At 44.3% G+C, this 22,324-nt stretch overlaps 1 protein-coding gene across 5 annotated transcripts in view; it reads left to right on the top strand.

Moving 5' to 3' along the window:
- TRPC5 (transient receptor potential cation channel subfamily C member 5) overlaps positions 1 to 22,324 on the top strand; it is a 172,693-nt gene that overhangs the window by 83,991 nt on the left and 66,378 nt on the right. For all 5 annotated transcript variants that reach the window (XM_081846960.1, XM_081846957.1, XM_081846959.1 and 2 more), the window contains one exon: positions 3,222 to 3,743. In XM_081846960.1, the coding sequence (XP_081703086.1) occupies positions 3,222 to 3,743 (522 nt within the window). The remainder of the gene's footprint in view (positions 1 to 3,221; positions 3,744 to 22,324) is intronic.

Genomic DNA, 22,324 nt, shown 5'->3' with positions numbered 1-22,324 from the left:
GTTGTTAGGAGACCCAACACAAGGATACAATTCCCAGCACCCTTATCAAAGTCCCAAGATTCTTTGGGGATGCTGTGATTGTTGCAGTAGATAACAGTGGCATAAGAGTGAACTAAATGTAGAGTGTGGATGTGTCCTTGTTCTTTGCTGCCCTGGAGAGCAGGGCTAGATCAAATGGGCTTAACGTACAAAAGAATAGGCTTTGAGTTGAACACTGGGAAAAACTTATTGATGCTAAGACCTGTCCAAACAAAGCAGGGCTAGGGAACATGTGGCCCTAAATATGTTGCTGGGCTAGAACTCCCACCATTCCTGACTGTTCACTATGATGGCTGGGACTGATAGGAGTTGGAGTCCAACAACACCTGGTACGCCAACAGGTTTCATAGCTCAAACCTAGAAGGTTGATGGACTCTCTCCCCCGGAGGTCTTTATAGAAGGATGCTCTAGTTTAAGATTACATGCCTTGGGAAGAGGGTTGGACTGGATGGCCTACAAGATCCTCTCCAACTCTGTGACATTTTGGACAAAAAGATGAATGGCAAAATGTGCACATTATGCTCCCTAGCAACAGACTATAGAATTACAAGTGCTTTTCAAAGTGCATTGAATTTCAGTATGGTTCTCTCTGGAGTATTTAGAATACCTCTTCTCCACAGTATTACAGGGATAATAATCCCATTGTGCCAATACTACTACTACCACTACCACCACTACTACTACTACTACCACTACTACTACTACTACTACTACTACTACATTAATAATGCATCCCATGGAAAAAATGGATGTATAAACTGGACTCCAGTATAAGATAAAGCACCACCTCATGAGCACCTGCCAGGACTGGCATTTTGAACTCTGAACTCCATATCTTCTCTGTTCTACATCATACTGTCTCTGAACTTTGAGCTGCCTGGTAATGAAATGTCTCTTAATTTCATCAGCTACTTCAGACATTGCTTCTGCTTCTGTCAAATCAACTTAGTATTGACTGAAGTGTTGAGTGAATATTCTACAGTAATCCCTTCAGGTCTTCAGGGGGCTTGGTGTTGAGATGGCTAGAGGCCCAGGCTGTTGTTGGAAGGTGTTGGGAACTCAGTCCAACCTCTCTGGAGGCATATAAAGTTGGTATAACATTATCGATACTGGCAGAAGTGAGCGGTGACTGAAAGATGAGTCTTATGGGAAGACTTCAGTCTGCAGATTTTGTACTTCCTTGTCCTGTGTGAATGGCCTGTTAGTCTGCAGTGTACTTGGCACATTGGTCCCATTCTTTCAGTATCTGTTTTAAACCCATGGCGTTACTAGGAATGCGGAAATAGCTAGCTCCTAAAGACTTCTCTTTCTCAAGTTACCGCTTCCCTTTTTTGGCCAAAGTGGATAGAATTTAAAGGCACAGGAGCCTCTCTGCAGTGGACTTAGCCTGCAAAATGTTAGACCAATAGGTCCAGGAGCTTTTTGTAGCGGAAGTAAAAGGAATCTACTTTCCATCACTATCCTTTATGATAGAGGGAGGACTTTCCTTTTTCTTACCTCAAAATAATTAAGAGGTGGCTAAGTTCTGTGTATTCTTGTATGTATTTTAAAAATAAATAAATTGCAGCTTCACACCAGCCTTTGGTTTGTGTCCAATCACAGACCTTACAATGTCAGGCTATCTAGAACACTGCCTATAATGTTGTTAAGAGCTCTGGAGTTAAAGAAGAGGAATGTAGGATATAATAATTTTTAAAAGCCCCAACAGCCTCAAATACAGCTTTTAACAGTTTTTTTTTTTTTAAAAAAAAAAAAACAACCTTTTGCTGCTTGGGTTAAACAAAAACAAAACTCAGAGCTTGACAGTGTTCTGCAGGCAATATTTGCAACAACCTCACTTATTGCAAAGCCCATAGGACCTACACAGCTATAATATATAGGAAAGTTCAGGGCTGTATCAAGACAGAAAAGTGCTGAAAAAGAGCAAGCCTGTGACTTTGGCGATCTCAATCTGACTCGGGGGCGATGGGGATGGTATAGCTTTGACTTGAAAGAGGAGAGACCCTCAAATTGAAGTGCAGGCACCTGACATGGCACAGAATGCAGACCACTGGACAGATGATTTGTAGAGTGAAAGACTAGGCACCTACAAGCACCATTCTTAGTTATTGCCAGCAGTATTGTTAAGGGAAAATAAGATGTTGGCTCCAGTAGGAAAGTATGGCCACCATCTCTCCCCACAGCAATGCCTCTGAAAACAATGCTATTATCCTGATATAGCATGTTCCAAGGAAGGCATAGTACATAGGTATATGTGAATGCCAGCCAACTGGTGTTGCAGCAACTGAGCTAAATAAATAATGCTTTTTTAAAAAAGAAAGAAAGGATCTATGCCACATCCAGTTTCTATGTGCCCCCAAATGTTCTGAAAAAAGACCACAAAACACACTCTCCTGCACATACACTTTTGCAGTCTAGGCGTGGGGAGCCATTTGGACACCATGGGAAGCAATGTCTGCCTCTGGCCCACATGGGTTTTCATGCTTGATCCAGTCAGGATAGTGGTCTGCAATGAGGCAAAGGTCAATGGTTTGAGGGGATAAACTCTTGGTGTAATTTTTCATTAAAAGGAGTTCTACAGGCATTTTTAGGATAGTACATGTGATTGTGGTTTTGAGAATACTTAGTGGTACATGCAACCTGAATGCTGGTTTGTAAAACTAGTCCTTGCTTAATGGAGCTGAAGATTAACACATTATTTTCTATTCTGTTGAGGTGGACAAATATGCTATCATAGCATATTTTTCATTTTCTGAGAATATTCTCCACCTCATCAGAATAGAAAGTAAGGTGTTGATCTTGCATTCAGTTCTGTTCTCTCCGTTGGAGATAATTGTGGTGGGGAATTGCTAATTTTGTAGCCAGTTTTGTTTATCCTATTTCAAAATGAGGCTGAACCTAGAGTCTGTTTCTTTTTAGTTGTTTTGGTTTTGGTTCCTGGGGACAGACTATCCAATTAATGAATGAATTAATTAGTTATTCTAAATTTATTAGATGCCTGATAGCTATTGCTCTCTGGGTGTCGCACAGGAAAATACTGAGACATAAAATCACAAAACCCAGCACAATACTATATGTCCTTTATATCTTTTTGATGTCCTTTATTATGTATGCTCCTGATCTGCCATGATTTATATGGTTTCTGGAAGAAAGATCTTAACTCATTTATTCATTTTGTGCAGGTCCCCACATTAATGATGGACACTCAGTTTTCGGAGTTCACCCCTGATATAACCCCCATAATGCTGGCGGCTCACACCAACAACTATGAAATCATCAAGCTGCTAGTCCAAAGACGGGTCACGATCCCGCGCCCGCACCAGATCAGATGCAATTGTGTGGAATGCGTCTCCAGTTCTGAAGTAGACAGCCTGAGGCATTCCAGGTCAAGGCTGAATATTTACAAAGCTTTGGCCAGCCCTTCGTTGATTGCCTTATCTAGTGAGGACCCGATCCTGACGGCCTTCCGGCTGGGTTGGGAGCTGAAGGAGCTCAGCAAAGTGGAGAATGAGTTCAAGGCCGAGTATGAGGAGCTTTCACAGCAGTGCAAGAGGTTTGCTAAAGACCTTCTGGACCAGGCACGGAGCTCCAGGGAGCTGGAAATCATCTTGAACCACAGGGATGACCAAAGCGAAGAATTAGACCCGCAGAAATGTCATGACTTGGCAAAGCTAAAGGTAGCAATAAAGTACCATCAGAAAGAGGTAAGGGCTGTTTTCCTACTTGGGGATGGTCCCAAACTCTATGCATATGTCATGGGCTAGAAGAGCCTTCCCCAAACCAAAACCTCCACCCTGAAAAGATCTTGCTAGACTCCAACTCCCATCAACACCTGCAGCCTGCATGGCCAAGGTTAAGTAGTTATATGAGTTGTGGTCCAGTAACATCTGGAGGGCACCAGACTGGGGAAGGCTGAGCCAGTGTGTATTTCCAGGCGGGGTGTGACATGTTGTTTTAAAAGAAAAGGGATCCCAGGGCAGCTTACATACAATCAGTAAATGAAGAGAGTGGTGGTCTACCATCAATAGGTATTCCTTGGGCAGATTATAACAAATGTAAAGAAATTTATGATTTCAAAATTTACAATTTCTTTGGTTTATTGTAATGGTTAACTTGGGACTCTTAGTGTGGTCTTCCTGAGGGAAAAGTCATAGTTAATTAGTCTATGCACAGAGGGGAAATGGAGCCCGACTCCAACCGACTCCAACTGTCTCCATCTACCTTCCCTGCCACACCTCTGAATTTACCACCTGTGTGGAAATCTGCTGTGAGATTGCTGAAGGTCATAGTGACTATAAAAATCAACTCAACAGCTGAAGCTTACACCCTCAAATGCTGGGGAAATAAGGCCCTGGGTGATTTAAGGAAAAATCTACTTTCTATCCATGCCTTTTAGCATTAAAAAACTGGCTTCTCACTTGGTTCTAGGGTGCCCCATCTGGATAAAGTATCATGTTGCAACAATCATGTATGCTTGGTGGGTCTGTGACTCAAATGGTTCGTATGATAGTGAGGCAAGCTACTTTTCTTATCCCACCCCTCCGAAACAGAATTCCTTAAAGTGTCCTTTGCTTTGACTTTGTAGTCTCTTAATAAAGGATTTGTCATCGTATATTGGTGTGGCTTCTTAGGGTAAGCTTTGTCTCCATATCTGGCACCTACTGAGAAACTTGTGGGTTTGGGGCTCAGAGGACAAGAAGTGGATCATTGACTCTTGTCTGGGTGAGCCTCAGATCTGTTCTTCTGTGTCCAGAAACAGATCTGTGTCCCCCCAAATTCAAGTTTGAGGGACAGATTTGGGGAACTTTACAGGGTTGGTGGCAGATCCACTAGTCAGGGTTGGTTTTCCCTGGGCATCATTTGGTTAGCTGGCAGCATTGAAACAGTAGACTCAGCTATACAGCTGGAAATAAAACATTTTGAGTGTGTTTTAAGTGAAATATACAATGTGGCATTAAATAGCAATGGTGAGCCCTATGGTAAATTCAATGTGTTTTTAAAAATGTTTTTTTTAAGCATTTTCAGAATGGTTTTTATATGTGTGTAGATTCCACAACTAGGGGCACGGGTGGCGCTGTGGGTTAAACCACAGAGCCTAGGACTTGCCGATCAGAAGGTTGGCGGTTCGAATCCCTGCAATGGGGTGAGTTCCTGTTGCTTGGTCCCTGTTCCTGTCAACCTAGCAGTTCAAAAGCACCTCAAAGTGCAAGTAGATAAATAGGTACCGCTCTGGCGGGAAGGTAAACGACGTTTCCGTGCACTGCTCTGGTTCGCCAGAAGCGGCTTAGTCATGCTGGCCACATGACCCCCGGAAGCTGTACGCCGGCTCCCTCGGCCAATAAAGCGAGATGAGCACCGCAACCCCAGGGTCGGCCACGGCAGGACTTAATGGTCAGGGGTCCCTTTACCTTTACTAGATTCCACAACTAGTTCTCTGTAGAGGGGAGTAATACTCCCTCCTTTGTTACAGACTCGCAGGCATGAGATAGAGGCAAGAAACACTTATCAATATATTCCCACATCCTGAGCAGAATTTCATTCAGCCCTCATTTATCTATATTTATTTATTTCATTTATATTCCCACTCGTTTCCCCAAGGAGTGCAAGGTGGTGTACATGGTCCTCCCCCTCCTCATTGATTCCTCACAACAGCCCTGTAAGGTAGGTTGGTCTGAGGGGCAATGATGAGCCCGTGGTCACACAATTATCTTGATTGCCTAGTGGGAATTTAAACTCTAGTCTCTCTCGTGTCCTAGTCTGACACTCCACCTAAACATTAGGAAGAACTTCCTGACAGTAAGAGCTGTTTGACAGTGGAATTTGCTGCCAAGGAGTGTGGTGGAGTCTCCTTCTTTGGAGGTCTTTAAGCAGAGGTTTGACAACCATATGTCAGGAGTGCTCTGATGGTGTTTCCTGCTTGGCAGGGGGTTGGACTCGATGGCCCTTGTGGTCTCTTCCAACTCTATGATTCTATGATTCCAACTACTACCCACACTGGCTCTCTATACAAAGCAATATAATAATAAAAAATTCAAACTAACATGTAACAATAAAAGACAGACTCTGTCCCCCACCCCACTCCAAAATTGCAACAGATATAGCCTAAAACAATGTACATGACCTAGGTCATAAGCAGGCAAACCTAAGACCTGGGTGCCGCATCCAGCCAAATCACCTTCTAAATCTGGCCTGTGGACTGTCCAGGAATCAGCGTGTTCTTACATGAGTAGAATGTGTGCTTTTATGTAAAATGCGTCTCTGGGTTATTTCTGGGTCATATGAATTCGTTCATTTTTCTTCTTCTTCAAAATATAGTCTGGACCCCCACAAGGTCTGAGGGACAGTGGACCGGCCCCCTCCTGAAAAAGTTTTCTGACCCCTGACCTAGGTGAATAAAAATATATTCACCTGAGGCTGAAAAGGCCATAGAGGTGACAGGCAAGCCTCTCTGAGGATGCGGTCTCAAAGCAATCTCTGCCCCCAAACGAATTAGGAGGTGCGTGTTCAGACCCAGAAACCTCCCCCCTACATAAATTCACACTTGCTTCAAATTTTGGTTTTGGTTTTTGGCAGAATTTAGACCACAACTTTATTGATTACAGAAAGTGAATCAATAGGCATAGGCTCTGGTTCAACTAGCTCCCTGCCATGCAGGTAGCGCTGACCCAGGGTTCCAGCATAGGTCAGCCAAGGGTGAACACCTGGATAAGGGGAAAGCTGGGAACGGGCTAACTCCGCCACCCAAATGCCCCCCTGGACTCAGGCACGGGCACAACCCCCTCTCAGGGGTTGACCAAACCAGCTGAGTCCCTGGATTCCTTTAACGGAATACCCTTCGCATAGGGATGGCAAGAGCGTTCTCCCATCCCTATCACCTGAACCAGAGCCTATCTGCCACACGAGCACCTGCGCTTGCCACCAACCAATCACGCCTGTAACCAATCCCTTAACCCCGCTGACATGGCAGTCAGCCATAAATCATTCCCAATCACAGACAGATGAACCCCATCTGTAAAGGGATGCATATCGGAAGGTAATGCCCGGGTGACGGATCACCATCCCGCCCAAGGCCAGAACCTTCTTGGCCACTGTGCTCTGGACATGCCTCCTGGCCCTCTTGGTGGCAGCTGGGCTTCCTTGCCACTCACATCACTGCAGTAGTTGTGACCAAAAATTGAGTCCAGGAAGAGCTGCCTTTAACTCTTCCAAGTCCTCCTGCATGCAGGTCCGCAGGCTCAAGATGGGAACTTCCGGCAAATCGTTCTCGCCCAGCTGTACCACCATCGCCGCAGGCGCGCCTTCCCCAGACACCTTCACCCGCACTGTTGGGAGAAGCTCCTCCCAACGCATTCCTCATCTGGATATCCAGGATACGCATATGTGGTCGGGGAGCCCAAGCCTGCGTCCAAATCCAGACTCCGCCACCCTCCTGCTGGCCCAGTGGACAATGCAGTCCAGACTGAAAGGCCTGCTGCACCGAGACACCCATATGCCTGGGACGACCCCCAGGACTGGCCTGGACCGGGATCCTGGAAGGCAGAAATTGGGGAAACAAAGCCCCAGGAGGATCCAAAGCCTCACTCCCCTCACTCACATCAGAGGGACCATGGGCCTCATACATAGTAAAGGGAGAGGAAGCCTGCCTCCCAAACTGCTGAGCCAAAGTCTCAAGCTCCGAATTAAACCTAATGAGGACCACAGGATCTGAGCCAATATTGGCCATAATAGCACCCAAGCGATCCAGCATTTGCTGAGGAACCGCTGGGGTCTGCACTGAGTGAAGAGACTGAGAAGGGACTCTAATTGCCCTCTTCGAAGGGAGAGCAGGACTAGGATTCCTCTTACAGGCATCCTGAATCTCACTTCACGCAAAATAATAACAAACACTATTAACAAACTCAATTGATAAAATGGCGCTCACGCCAAAACAAAATGGCACTCCCGCCACACTAGGCTAAATATGGCTACTGGGCAAGAATGGGGGGGGGACTTCCTGGCCCCTAAATTTTCCCCACCAGCAACCCAAAGGATTATAATATTCAGCTCGATGAATTTGCCACAGCAAGCCTAATTCCAGGCACCCCAGTCTGCAAAGCAGACAGAAACAGCAGTGAAAAAACACTGCCCAGAAGAACCAGTGGGAGTGGGGAGCTCAGCAGATAGGGAGAGCGCAAAGGCAAAAGCCGTGGGATCACACCCTGCAGAACACAACAACCAAGGTCGATGTTCTCTTGGGCAAATTAAAACAAAACTAGTCGGTAAGATCCGCAAGGAATAAGAGCTGCCTAAGTGACCAACCAAGGGACACGGGTGGCACTATGTGTTAAACCACAGAGCCTAGGACTCGTCAATCAGAAGGTTGGTGATTCGAATCCCCGAGATGGGGTGAGCTTCCATTGCTGGGTCCCTGCTCCTGCCCACCTAGCAGTTCGAAAGCATGTCAAAGTGCAAGTAGATAAATAGGTACCGCTCCGGCGAGAAGGTAAACGGCGTTTCCGTGCGCTGCTCTGGTTCGCCAGAAGCGGCTTAGTCATGCTGGCCACATGACCCGGAAGCTGTATGCCGGCTCACACGGCCAGTAAAGCGAGATGAGTGCCGCAACCCCAGAGTCGGTCACGACTTGACCTAATGGTCAGGGGTCCCTTTACCTTTAAGCGGCCAACTGGGCAGCGAAAAGCTCTGAGACCAGAGCTCGCCAGGGGCCAAAGGCCCCATGGGGCAAAGCCCCTGAAGGGGAAGGAAGGGGGAAAAGGGGTAAAATTAACAAAATGGAATAACTTAAGAAAAATTAAATAAGGAATAAATATGGAAAAATATCACCAGGACGATCGTCGCAGGTAGATTAAAAGCCATTAAAAGCCTGGAGAAACATAATTCTTTTTGACCTGAAGCCTAGTAGTAATTGATCATGGCATCAGACAAGTGTGTTCCATAGCTGAAGTGCTTTGACAACAGTCACATCCACTCTTATGGACCATTTTAACGGTCATGGCTGCCCTCAAAGAATGCTAGTGCAGCCATGAGTTGTCTACAACTGAAGTGGGATTTGAACTGCAGGTAAACTGCTGCAGTCCATATCAAGATACTGAATGGCTTCAAATACACTGTAGCTAGAGATAACCCTCACGGGCTCAGATAGGAGCTTCAAGGAAGAGGCATGTATTAGGAGTCTGAGTGCTCTTTCATTTCTGATTATAAAATGTTTGTTTGGTGCAGACCTTCTGTTTGTGTCTTCCCCAGCTGTTAAAGAGTATTGAATGCACATCTCTCTCTCTCTCTCTCTCTCTCTCTCTCCTGCACAGTGCATGGAGCACAGGAAAAACTGCTATCCCATCAGTTTACTCATAATCAGTAGTGGCTGGTGAGGTGGTTCAGGTGGGGCAAGGTGAGCTTGGCATGGTGCAGTGCTTTGTGAAGGAGCCACTGTGATGCTTCTGCTGCCATGCACTACACCACACTAAATGAGTCTCACTCCTCCCTCTCAGTAAGTACCAGTGCTCACTGTGCTGGGAAGCCAGCAGAGCAGCCATGCCCCCACCCATGCCACCTCACCACCTGCTACTCCTCATAATAACAAATAAAATGAATATGCTTAATAGTGCAATCCTATAGGGTCTACTTAGAAGCAAGCCCTGTTAAATTAAATGGGAATTAATCCCGAGTAAATGCATATATGTTTACAACCATGGTTAATTTATATAATTTATTATCTCAATAATTGGTGCCAGCCACTAACTTAGATGGCTTTTAAAAAGCATTAGGCACTGTGTGAAGGTTGGTGTTGTAGTGCCCCACTTGAAGACTCCCTGGGTACATCTGACTGGCTGCTGTGAGACACAGGATGCTGGACTAGATTGTTGCTCTGGTTTGAGCCAACAGGGCTCTTGCATTCTAATGGAGGTGTAAATAAGCAGGAGAATTGCTGTCTCTGGTACAAGAAAGTGGTTGGGGCTCAGAGCTTCTCAGAGAATGCAACATGCCCTCTGAATGATTCAAGATATTTCAGCTGTAACCCTCTAGAATTCCTTCCTTGCCTGTGAGCAGATAGAGACTGTTGTCACCAATGTGGGAACAATTCCCTTGGAGGTGCAAGATCTCTCTGTAGCTCCAGATCTACGATTAGTATCCAATTAGCATCAATTGTTTTGAACTTCAGTCAGCTCTAAGAATGTGTGAGAACATTCAAATGCACGTACAGAACATGGCCAGATGGCGCTTCCTGGTCACACTTACAGTTTATTCATGTCTGTGCAACTGTGAAAACAAAGAGTAATTATTTTGAAGTGCTTCTGAACTGTAGACCAGGTATTTAAGATCAGGTTAAATATATGCTGAACAGTTTCTCTGGGACTTCAGTGGAGTCTGAAAGATAAAGTGTAGTGATTCAAGGTTCAGGATCTCATGGGGTGGGACTTAGTGAAGCCCAGGGAAGCGGGGTCAAGGGGTGGCAGCCAGTAGGTCAAGGGACAGCTCCTGGCATCTCAGCATGAATATGGGAGCAGAGGTAATAGTGAAGTTCTCAGTCAGGGCTCAGCCCTACCCAGACCTCATATCTAAGGCCTGATGAAGAGCAAGGGCAGCTGGATCCTCCACTGATCTCCACATTGTCAGTGATACTAAGAAGCCACTGGGTCTGGATATCCTTGCCCCAGGACTGGAGATCCTTACTCCGGTTGCCTGGGCTAGCTGTCAGAACCACCACCGTCCCCGTACTCATCACCCACAGAAAGGGCAAAGGAGATGACAGGGAAGGGGCAGGACAGTGAAAAGAGGGAGCAGCTGAAATGGCTGAATGCGCTCCTTAGGCATCACATGTAGCATGGATGAAGACATACCTATAGATGGGGCAGGAATTAATTCTGCTTGTGTTTTATGCAAGTTCACCAAATCTGCATTTCCCAAACCAATACATGAACCTAAATGCATCTCTCCTTTGAAATTTACACTTCTCCAATTTCTGCAGCCCAAGAAGCCATATAAAAATGTGCTTATTAGTGAAAAGCACATGAGAACATATTTATATTAGTGAAAACAGCATACAAAAATCTACTTTTCGGGGGGGGGGGAGTTTCTTACAGAAATGCAAGCCTAGGCAAAACAGTGTACAAAACTGCTTATATTATGAGGCATGTGTACAGAAACGCATATGAATTTTCACACAAACTTTTTTTTAAAAGGAAAGATCCACAAATGTATGTGGATATGGAGCAAACTGAACTTGATTGGAAACATGAGAAACTGAACTGAAAGATTTGTTCACCACTGTCCTCAGATCAGTTTCCCAAGGGAACAGCCTTGGAATGAGTGAACAGGTACAGCTTTGAGGGGCAAAACTAATTCATCTCCTTAGAGTTAAATGGTTTGGGGAAGTTGATTTGGACGTGAAATGTGTTGTGATTATGATGGGACAGGGACAGGGACTTTACTGATTCTAATCGAGAGTTGAGGATGGAGCTTGTCCAGAGACACTTGTCTCTTAATAGGAATGGTTGCCTGGTGAAAATAGTGATTCGCTTATCACTTGTTGAAAGTCTTGTTGAAGTTGTGATCTATGCCACCTGAGAACTTGTGCCTCAACTCTTTTTTTACCTTTGTCCCTGCAAAACACAATTGTCCAACAATAATGCAGTCTTAAACTGTGCTAACCAAAGCATAGTGCGTGGATCATGTTCTGCTGGTTCCTCCCCATTAGGTAGCAGTCAATCTGTATCTATAGTATGGTGTTCAGCTCTGGGTGTTGTAGACCAGGATAGCAGAACTTCAAGCATGGGGGCCAAACACAGCCCCCTAGGACTTTCTATATGGCTCTCCTCAGGCCACACCCATCACCAGTCCTGCTTTGTACCTTCCTTGAAAGTTCTTTTGCCAGGCTAGAATGTGTTTTTGAACTCTCATAATGCTTCTTGCATGCCCAGAAGATGGGTGTGTGTCCAAGGGAGAGTCTGGATGTCCAGACTTTGTCTGAGTTGGGTGGAAACAGCCCCAGATTGCCCCAGGCTGCTTGGGAGTAATCTAGGGCTATTAGGGTTTGGGACCTCAGTGGGCAGGGAGATGTCAGTGGGAAGCAGTCACACTGCATTCCCTGCAGGGGCTGTGCTGGAAAAGCAAAGTGCAGAGTGCATAGCAGACCCTTCAAGTGTCCCTATTTTCCAGGGATGTCTCTGATTAGAGAAGCTGTCCCAGTTTTTGATTTGATCCTGTAATGTCCCTGTTTTCCTTAGGACATCCCTATTTTCATTGAAGAAATGTTGGATGGTATGGTAGGATGTCTCTATTTTCATTGGGAAAAATTTGGAGGGTATGGAGTTATCCAATTCCCGAGCCATCTGAAGGCAATCCTGTATAGGGAAGGTTTTTTTAAATGTTTAATTTTTTATTGTTTTTACATATATGGTGGAAGTCACTTGGAGCAGATGGGAAACCCAGAAAGATATAAATAGTAAAGGAGTATTAATAGTAGAATCATCGTTATGGAATCAGATGTCCCTCTTTTCATTGGAGAAATGTTGGAAGGTATGGCATAGCCCTAGAACACATCCCCTTAAATATGCCCCCATTTCATTGAATGCCAGGATTGGACACTCACCCTTCCTTCCATTCTGAGGAGAGGTGAGGTACAAAAGATTATTTCTGTGAGTGAGCATAGTGGTGCTTGATGTTGGTGTCTTTCCTCCCATTGTATATCATGGTACTTAATAGATAGGGGGTAGACTCAAAACATTTTATAGCACTTTCTATTTTTCTGCTCTGTTTCTGCCCTTTTCTATTATGCCCCTTCCCAAAGCAACCATTTTGTGCTATGCCACACCCCACAGCAGCCATTTTGTGAGTGGTGCCCATAACACTTCCTCAAAATTGCAGTGTGCCCACTGGCCCCAAAAGATTAGTGACTCCTGCATTATCATATGCAGCATCCCTGGCAAGACTCATTGGGGCAGGGATTCACCAGGGACAGGAATGAGGGACTGACCTTGCTACAAAGAAATATTTAGAGGAAAGGCTTTTGGGTTTTCTTTCTGCTGTTGTTGTTGTTGATGATGCTGCTGCTACTTAACTGAATGTTTTGAGTCTCGTGCTTCTAATGGTTTGTTAGTTTTTATGCTGTTACCAGTCTTCTGGCACTTTAGATCCACAGGGAGGATACAAATAGTCAAATAAATGAACGAAAACACTTAGACACACGGGCACAAAGGTACCACCATGTAGATCACAGCCTGTAGCTGGTGAAGTTCATTTTTATCTGTACAGCACGACAACCTATTATTACAAGGCAATTTATGTTATTATAGCCCATTTTCAACCAAAACAGCAAACACTTTCATTTTTTCCAATTGCAAGACCCAAACCAGTCTATGGCTAGGCTGGTGGTTGCCTGCTTGTCTTGGTACAAAATGGCAGCATGTCAGAATTCTTCTGCTCCAACCTCAGCACAAACATCTACTTAGGTAGTAAATATTATTATTATTATTATTATTATTATTACTACTACTACTACTATTACCGCCATTGTTTTTGTTGTATTAAAGCACCAGCAATGATGCACATCGAGTTTTTAAAAGTTTTGTAAACTGGAAAGACAGATTCCCTATGCCCATGCTGTTTCTTTATCATCTAAACTTCAGCAGTGATGGAAGAGATGAGAAAGGAGAAAAACAGACAAACAGAAAAGAGCTATGGGTACCTATGGTCAGACTGGCCCGGGATTTCAGAATTCTGGGCCAATGAGATTTCTCTAATGACAAATCAGACTATCATTCCCTCTCCATATTTGACGGTTTTAAATTTATTCTCTGAATCTGATTAAGACCTTAAAAATAAGTTCTTTTCTATCTTTCTGTCTCATTTTTCTTCTCTTCTCTTTGTTGCTTCTTATTTCTGAATGTTCTTAGCCTTGACCTACCTGCAAAATGCATTGAAATTCCTCCACCCCCATGAAAGATGTGGAAAAATAACTGCTTTTTTCATAAGGGTGAAGGGTTCAATGGAATATTTCAGATGGAATTTAGCAGCGCAGCATTACAGACCCTCTAAGTGTCCCTATTTTCCAGGGACACCCCTGATTTGGAGAAGCAGTCCCAGTTTGTGATTTGATCCCAGAATGTCCAACTTTTTCTTAGGATGTCCCTATTTTCATTGGAGAAATGTTGGAGGGTATGGAGTTATCTGACTCCCGAGCTGTCTGAAGGCAATCCTGTATAGGGAAGTTTTTTTTTTAATGTTTAATATCTTATGATGTTTTTATATTTGTTGGAAGCTGCCCAGAGTCGCTGAAGCACCCAATAAGATGTGTGGGGTATAAATAGTAAAATTATCATTATGGAATGGGATGTCCCTATTTTCATCAGAGAAATGTTGGAGGGTATGCACTTATAGCAGGATAATGTTTAATGTGAGGATGGGAGTCTTACAAATGTAATTCGCTTATTTTCTTCTGTGAGCTTTTGAAGGATATATTAACGAACTGCTTTGTTTTACCACTACAGACCACAGCAAAAGACATTTAAAAAGTGGGTTGCATCTTACTCCCTGGCTCAAAGCAATGACAAGTCCTTGGCTTTCCGTCAATAAACCCGAGGGTTATTTTTGTGCGTGAAAGACACAGTGCGTGCCACAAGAGTTTCTATTTCCACATGCCCTGAACTCATTCTTCATGTGTCACTGACATTTTTAAAAGCCCCCCCCCCCTTTTTTTTTAAAGTGGACCAAAGTGCTCCATAGAAATTCTCCAGCTTCCCTCATGGTCTTTGGGGAATGCTGTAGTGCCAGGAGTAGTGCCACACTTGACAGATTCAATGCACCACAGAGCTTTCCATGGAATAGCTGGTAAGACTGTCCATATACTGCTAGGGAATATATTTATCTCTGGTGGTTTTTGTCTACTTAAATGTCTCCAGCAAAAATTATGGCTCAGGTATTTTATCTTTGGAAGTAAGTCTTGAAATGTGCTTTGAAGAGGGGAGGGAAGTAAATGGGGGGGGCAGGGGGAGATTGAAAGCAGCAAAAATGTATAAAAATCCAACAAAAGTATTTGGTTTCAAACTTATGTTGTTGCTGTTCTGCCTCTTGAAGTCGGAAATGATATTTTACTCTGTAATCTAGCATCATTCACCTCCCCCTCCCCAATCCCCATGAGGCATCAGAGAGGAAGCACAATTCAAGACTGGAAATAATCCAAGGCATATTTGTGCAGGAGTACGATAAAGATTTATCTCAACTTTGAAGGAACAAACAACTACATTAAGGCAAAAGAGCTATCTTACTATATAATATTTTTGTAAGGAAAAAATAGTTGTCATGCTACAGTTAGTATGGCTGCCAATGGGTGTCCACACCAACTGCAGCATGACAGCGCAACACAAACAGCACCTCAGTGGCACTGGAGGCAGAGGAGAAAGAAAGGGACTACAAAGAAAGGCAGTAGCTGTGGAACTGCCCAGGCCAGTGAGCAGCCTAGGGGAAAAAGGAGGAGGTATTTGGGAATAGGCAGGCAGATAGTGTGGGGCAGGTTTTGCAAGCCTTCCTGCTCTTCCCCTTATGTTGTTGTTGTTGTTGTTGTTGTTGTTGTTGTTGTTGTTGTTGTTGCTGTTGCTGCTGCTGCTGCTGCTATAAAAAGACTCTCTTCTTCATTGCCTTCTCAACTACAGATAGCAGTGGTCCTGCAGGAAGGGGAAAATGAGAGAAAGGCTTTCTCCTCTTCACCCCTTCTCTCTCCTGTCAGTGGTGACAGTGACAGGGAGATATTAGTAAATTGTGGGGTTTGGGATTGGCAGTGGGGTGCATAGTTAATCCATGGAACTCACTCCCCCAGTAGGCAGTGAAGGCCATGAACTTGGATGCCTTTAGAAGAGGTTTAGACAGATTGTGGTGTCTTTATGATATATGGTTTATTTACACACATATATATACAACTTGAGACTATGATACAGGGGATTCCAACATTACACTCCAAAAGGGTTTCATTTCTCCCATAGCTGCAGCCTTGGATTCAGTCAGCCCATTTTGTGCTCTTACTTCCTCTTTTCAGTTTGCTGTGTTTAACAGACTGCCACTATTTTTCCTCCAGCCCATATCATCCCCAACTGCAATCCTAAAACAACTGCCCTCCTTCCAGTTCTACAAACTCTACTTTAAAGGCTTTGTCTTTCTAACTAATTCTGAGTTGTGGGAGGAGCCACCCTCATTTGCCCTCTGGCACAGAGCCACTCACTTTCTCACAGCTAACGATCAATCTTAAACAGGCCATCACCAGGCTGGCTCCTGGCTTTCGTGTTAACATGCTAAATCCCGTGTATGGCACCCAGGAATTAGAAAGGGGTTCCAGGAATTAGAAGGGGAGCCTAGGCACCCCACAACCTCATAACAACATGATCTCTTGATCTTATGGACTTTAACTAGTGGAGGAAATAAATATGTGTTCACAGATGCACAACCAACTGATGAAACAAAAGGTTTTGTACTGTGCTGAAATTGCCTTATTTTTATCTACAGCATGCATAAATATATCACAAGCAATTATGTCCCTCCCATCTTGTAAATAATTCATCAAATGCCCTTGGTATATTTGAAATTCATGGTGTGCATCCATCCTGTATAGGGACAGAGCTTCCAGGACCTGAAAGGCAGAGAGATACTGAGCGTTTCATTTTGAATTTTGACATTTATAAACAATATTCTACCAAAATCACTGTAGGGCATATTGTAATATTTCCTGTATAATTAATTCTCTGCCAGTTGCATAAAAAGGCAATTTGCCTTCTATGATATATGGAAGCTTTTTTTATTTAACGATAAGTATAAACATCTATAAATGTAATGCCTTTCCTTTCCCATTCCTTGCAAGCTATCTTTTTACACCTGAGCTAAATAGTACTATTAATGTATCACTTCGTAAAGGAGTTTATGACTTTGCAAAGTATGTATAGATTTAATACTGTACTAAAAGATCACTGCAGGCAGCATACCTTTGTTAGGAATGAAATGCTAAAGGGGAGAGACATCCCTTGCAGGGAGTATGTGTTGGGAAAGTCCTCACCCCAGGGTGCTGCTTCCAGTCAGAGTATGTAATACTGAGTTAGATAGGCAATGCTGTAGCTGAGTGGTTGAGCATGTGTTCTGCATATATGACAGGAAAATTCAGGAAAGAAATATTTTTATGTAATGATCACAATAGAATCACAGATTTGGAAAATACCACAAGGGTCATCTAGTCTAACCCCATGCAATGCAGGAATCACAACTAAAGAATCCAAGACAGATGTCCATCCAATCTTTGCTTTAAAACATCCAATGAGGGAGAGCCCACCACTTTCCAAGGGAGTTTGTTCTGCTGCAATGATAATCCTAAATTCAAATCCTTTGTGAGGAATCAAAATATGGGTTCCCAGACCCAGCCGCTGCTGAATAGGAGCTCCAGGGCAGGCTTCAGCAGTGGGTCCTGCCGTTGCACTGGGTCCTTGGCAGTTACCCATGGTTGCCATCTGCTGACACCAGGCTTGTTTACAAATGCAAAAGCATTTATTAAAATAAGCTTCAGAATGATAGGTTTCAAACAAAACAAACAAAAAAATATATCAGTGAAAGTCCTTTCTTCTGCAGCCAAATTGGAATGGTGATCAGGATCATCATTTGCAAACGACAAGGAGACACAATGATCTCGTGGCTCTTCTCTTTAGGAAAAGGGTGAGCCAAGGAGACTGATTCATCAGAAGCCCATTAAGGATTTCGGTCAGAGGAATTGTTACAATTCCTGGCTGCAGTAGTGGAGTTCTCATTGCTGCCAGGTGTTTTTCATTTTGTTTTGTTCTGTGGGTTTTTTTTTTTTGGTTTTTTTTTGTCATAATCCCCTGTTGCTTCTGCACCCCACCACCCACACTGTCCTCTTGCAATGGCCATCAATCTGTCATTTCACAGTTATGATTCACCCAGCCCAAAATGAGACAGCATGGACTCCAGACACGGCGAGAACTGCTTACCCATTTTCGGAGCCATGATATCATTAAGTGCTTTGTCCATGGGGGACAGAAAGGAGGAAGAAAACTAGGCTGCTGTCAACATGATTGCTGGTGTTAGTAATGGCAGGGAGGAAAGAGAAGACACACACACACATTTAATGCAAGTAGTGTCAAGAGGAGAGGCTGTAGGTCAGGGCAGAGCATCCACGCTGCATACAAAAAGCCCAGGTTAAATCCCCAACAGCTCCAGGTAGGAGTGAAAATGCCCCGTGCCCATAACCATGGATAGTGGCATGGACTGGCTGGATGCAGAGGAGGAAACCCCCAAGAAGCCCCCAGGGGAAGAAGGCTCAGATTGATGGTAGGATGACGATGAGTTGTCAGAAGGAGAAGAGGGAACAGACTGGGAGGAGGAGGTGTCAGAAGCTGGAGAGGTAACAAGGTCTGGTAAGCAGGAAGGGACTGTGGCAGAGTGGTCCCAGAAGCAGAAGCAGGAGGCGGGGGTCAAGAGGCAGTCTGCAGGCAGGTTACTGAAGAATCCAGGGAGTCTTCCCTGCTGTGACCAGCTCCCCTTCCTCCAGTTTCCCAGATTACATAGAGGAATGAAGAGTGCTGAGCCAAGAGAGACAAGACAAAGGAGTCTCAGGTTGCTGGACCCAGGGGAGGAATCTTAGAGGGCAGTGGGAAGGCAGTGACCCTCTGTCCTTGCAACTGCTTCATTGGGGCAATACTTGCTGGGAAGGGTCACTGTGACCACTAGAACTGAGCTGTTTGTTTCTTTGAATATAGAGTTAACTTCACTTGACATCAGGTGCTTTATTGTTTAATTTCTGACCTATGCCAGACTCCAGCTCCTGACAGAGAGCCACTGCCAGTCAGTGTAGGTAATATGAGGTAGATGAACCAATAATCTGACTCAGAATAAGGCATCTCCATATGTTCTTATGTTGTTCCTATAAAGTAGGACAAGATGGTAGAACAACTGTTGGAAAAGGGGATTGGGCTGGAAACTCTTTTCTCTTTGCATCAGGACTGGAGTTTTCTGCTTGTAATCCAAAATCCTCCATCTACCACCTCAAGTCTACTGGGTCATTGCACTACATGCATTGACCAGGACTATTCTGAAACAGGGGGTGGGGCAAGCTTGTGTGGCCCTGTGACCACATTATTCCCACATTATTTCAGTCTGCAGGTTGGGAGATAATAATGTGATCCTCTCCAACCTCAGTTGTGTGTGCATATGCCTTACAAACACATACAGTGGTACCTCAGGTTAAGTACTTAATTCATTCCGGAGGTCCGTTCTTAACCTGAAACTGTTGTTAACCTGAAGCACCACTTTAGCTAATGGGGCCTCCTGCTGCCGCCACACCGCTGGAGCACGATTTCTGTTCTCATCCTGAAGCAAAGTTCTTAACACGAGGTACTATTTCTGGGTTAGCAGAGTCTGTAACCTGAAGCGTATGTAACCTGAGGTACCACTGTATTGCTTTAGTTGTGAAGCACACAGTCTTCTTTCCCTCCCCACTGCCCACCTCCACGGCATGGGCTACAACTTTTACTACATTCCTGCTGTTAGAGGCAAACAATAAACCAAAAAAACCCAGAATCTTTAAATTAAAAATAATAGACCGAACTTGTACAGTTTCACATTTTTTAAAACTTGTTTTAATCCTAGCAACAGCATGACTACAGGAATAACATTGGGTTTGTTTGGTTCTGTTGCCCTGATGCTAAGCACATTTACTTGGGAATCAGCACCATTTTGTTATGGAATAAGATAATAAAATGAGCATCTGTAACCTGGCATGTGCCCAACTGCTTATTCCCTGACTATACTGTACAATGTTTTTAGAGATAGGAATAGGCCAGCTCCCAGTGGGCCTCAACATGCAGCCCAGCTGCTGGCCTCATCATCTGTCCCATTTGAGTGGTGTTTGGTGGCCTCATGGGCCACAGGGCCCTGGACCTGAGAGGCACCCCTGTCTCTGCTAGGGATGGGTTAATCTGTCAGTTTGGCTTTCTCTGAGCTCCCTTTTTTCTCCAATCCTACCCTCAGTTCCCCACATTTTCACAACAGTTTACAATTTTAAAAAAAAATCCTCATGAAAATGCATCAGCATTTTAACACAATTTTACCCTAGTTTCTCCATTTTTGTGTGTTATTTTACCTGGTATACACATTTTTGCAAAGCAATTCTCCTAACACAATGCACTTCCTAAGCTAGTTCATGTGATATGTGCATTTCTATGCATACTTTACCGCAGCATATGCATCTTTATACACATTACTTGTCTGGAGAACAGCACTGCAAAATTCAGAAAAGTTCCAGATTTCAAAGGACGGGTGCATTTTGGTTTGCGTATTGTTACAGGAAGTAAAAATAATATTTGCCTTTAAATGCGAACTGAATCAAATTTCTTCCCCATCTCTAGTATTCATCTACCTTTTCTCTTTCCTCCTAAGATGAACCAGCATGAAATAGATAGATATTGGCAATAAATTAAGGACATTTAAATGCAATCACAACTGTAGAAATTTTAGGGCCTGCAAATTCCCATATTTGGCTGAAGATATTCATTGATGGTGGAACCTTCCCAACCCTGTAAGATTCATTTACTTGCCAATAGCCTATACTGCACTGGATTTTGAAGCAATTTGCTTTAAAAATTGAAAAAAGGGGGGAGAGAATGCGTGATTATACAATGGACCAAGTTGAGTTTACAGTGGTATCTCTGGTTAAGAACTTAATTTGTTGTGGAGGTCCGTTTTTAACCTGAAGCTGTTCTTAACCTGAAGCACCACTTTAGCTAATGGGGTCTCCTGCTGCCGCTGCGCAATTTCTGTTCTCATCCTGAAGCAAAGTTCTTAACCCGAGGTACTATTTCTGGGTTAGCGGAGTCTGTAACCTAAACATCTGTAACCTGAAGCATCTGTTACCCAAGGTACGACTGTATTACAAAACTGTTGCAACTGTAACACAAGACTAGATGCAACCTCCAGGCCCAGGAGTAATATACCTCTGAATAACATTTTTAAGCAGCAGACACAGGAGAAGACTATCATATTCTTGTCCAGCTTGTTGGCTTTGTGGAGATAGCTGCTTACAATGCTAGACATGATGCTGGAAGACATGGGCCTTTGCTCTGAAGTGGCAGGGCTCTTTCGCATCCACCTGTTAATAGTCAGCAAAAGTTATTATCTGGATAGTTGGCTACAGGAAAGATGGAAGTGGAGCAGCACTCTCCAAACCCATGAAGATGCAGGCACAATGGAATCCAGAACTACCTGCCTCTCCCAACCTGGTGTCCTCTAGATGTCATTTGACTCAACTCACACCAGCACTAGCCAGCATGGCAGGGATGAAGTTCTACAGCAATAGTTCTACAGCATCTCAAGGGCACCAGGTTTGGGGAAGGCAGATTCCCCTCACCTCATCTTCAGGATTCAGCTTTTTTCTCAGGTTCTCTGGGGAAGGACTGAATCTCAGGATCAGGTGCCATGAGGTTGTATCCAACAACAACCATACTCGGATTAGACTCATGAAATTAATGGACATGGCTAACTTAGGGACATCAATTTCAGTGGGTCTATTCCTAAGTATAGGTAAAGGGACCCCTGACCGTTAGGTCCAGTTGCGAACGACTCTGAGGTTGCGGTGCTCATCTCACTTTACTGGCCAAGGGAGCTGGCATACAGCTTCCGGGTTATGTGGCCAGCATGACTAAGCTGCTTCTGGCGAACCAGAGCAGTGCATGGAAAAACCGTTTACCTTCCCACCGGAGTGGTACCTATTTATCTACTTCAACTGCTAGGTTGGCAGGAGCAGGGACGGAGCAACGGGAGCTCACTCCGTCGTGGGGATTTGAACGGCTGACCTTCTGATCAGCAAGCCCTAGGCTCTGTGGTTTAGACAACAGCACCACATAAGTATAATTGAGTATAATTCAAGTATGATTGAATGCAACCTGGGCTTTTGCCACTTGGCTGATAGCAATTTTACCATGCAGTCTTCCTGCCACTCTCCCTGCCCATCATGCTCCACCCTGAAACTGGGAGAAGCAGCATGTGGGGAGCAGGGGGAAGGGGTGGAATCAGAAGCAGAATTCTACTGTAACCGAATATATGTCCATCAAGTCCATTACTGTCCACTCTGACAGCAGTTTTCCAGAGTCTCAGGTACAGGTCTTTGCCATCACCTGCTCCCTTACCCTTTTAACTGGAGGTGACTTGCCTACAAAGCATATTCTCTTCCTCTGAGCTACACTACCTTATCGACTCTAGTTCATCCCTGTGCATGTTAACACATACATGTGCATGCACCCCAAAGCAT

This window comes from Podarcis erhardii, assembly GCF_964252035.2.
Source record: "Podarcis erhardii genome assembly, chromosome: Z".
NCBI classification, from domain to species: Eukaryota; Metazoa; Chordata; class Lepidosauria; order Squamata; family Lacertidae; genus Podarcis; species Podarcis erhardii.
This window is presented reverse-complemented; position numbering and strand designations above follow the sequence as displayed.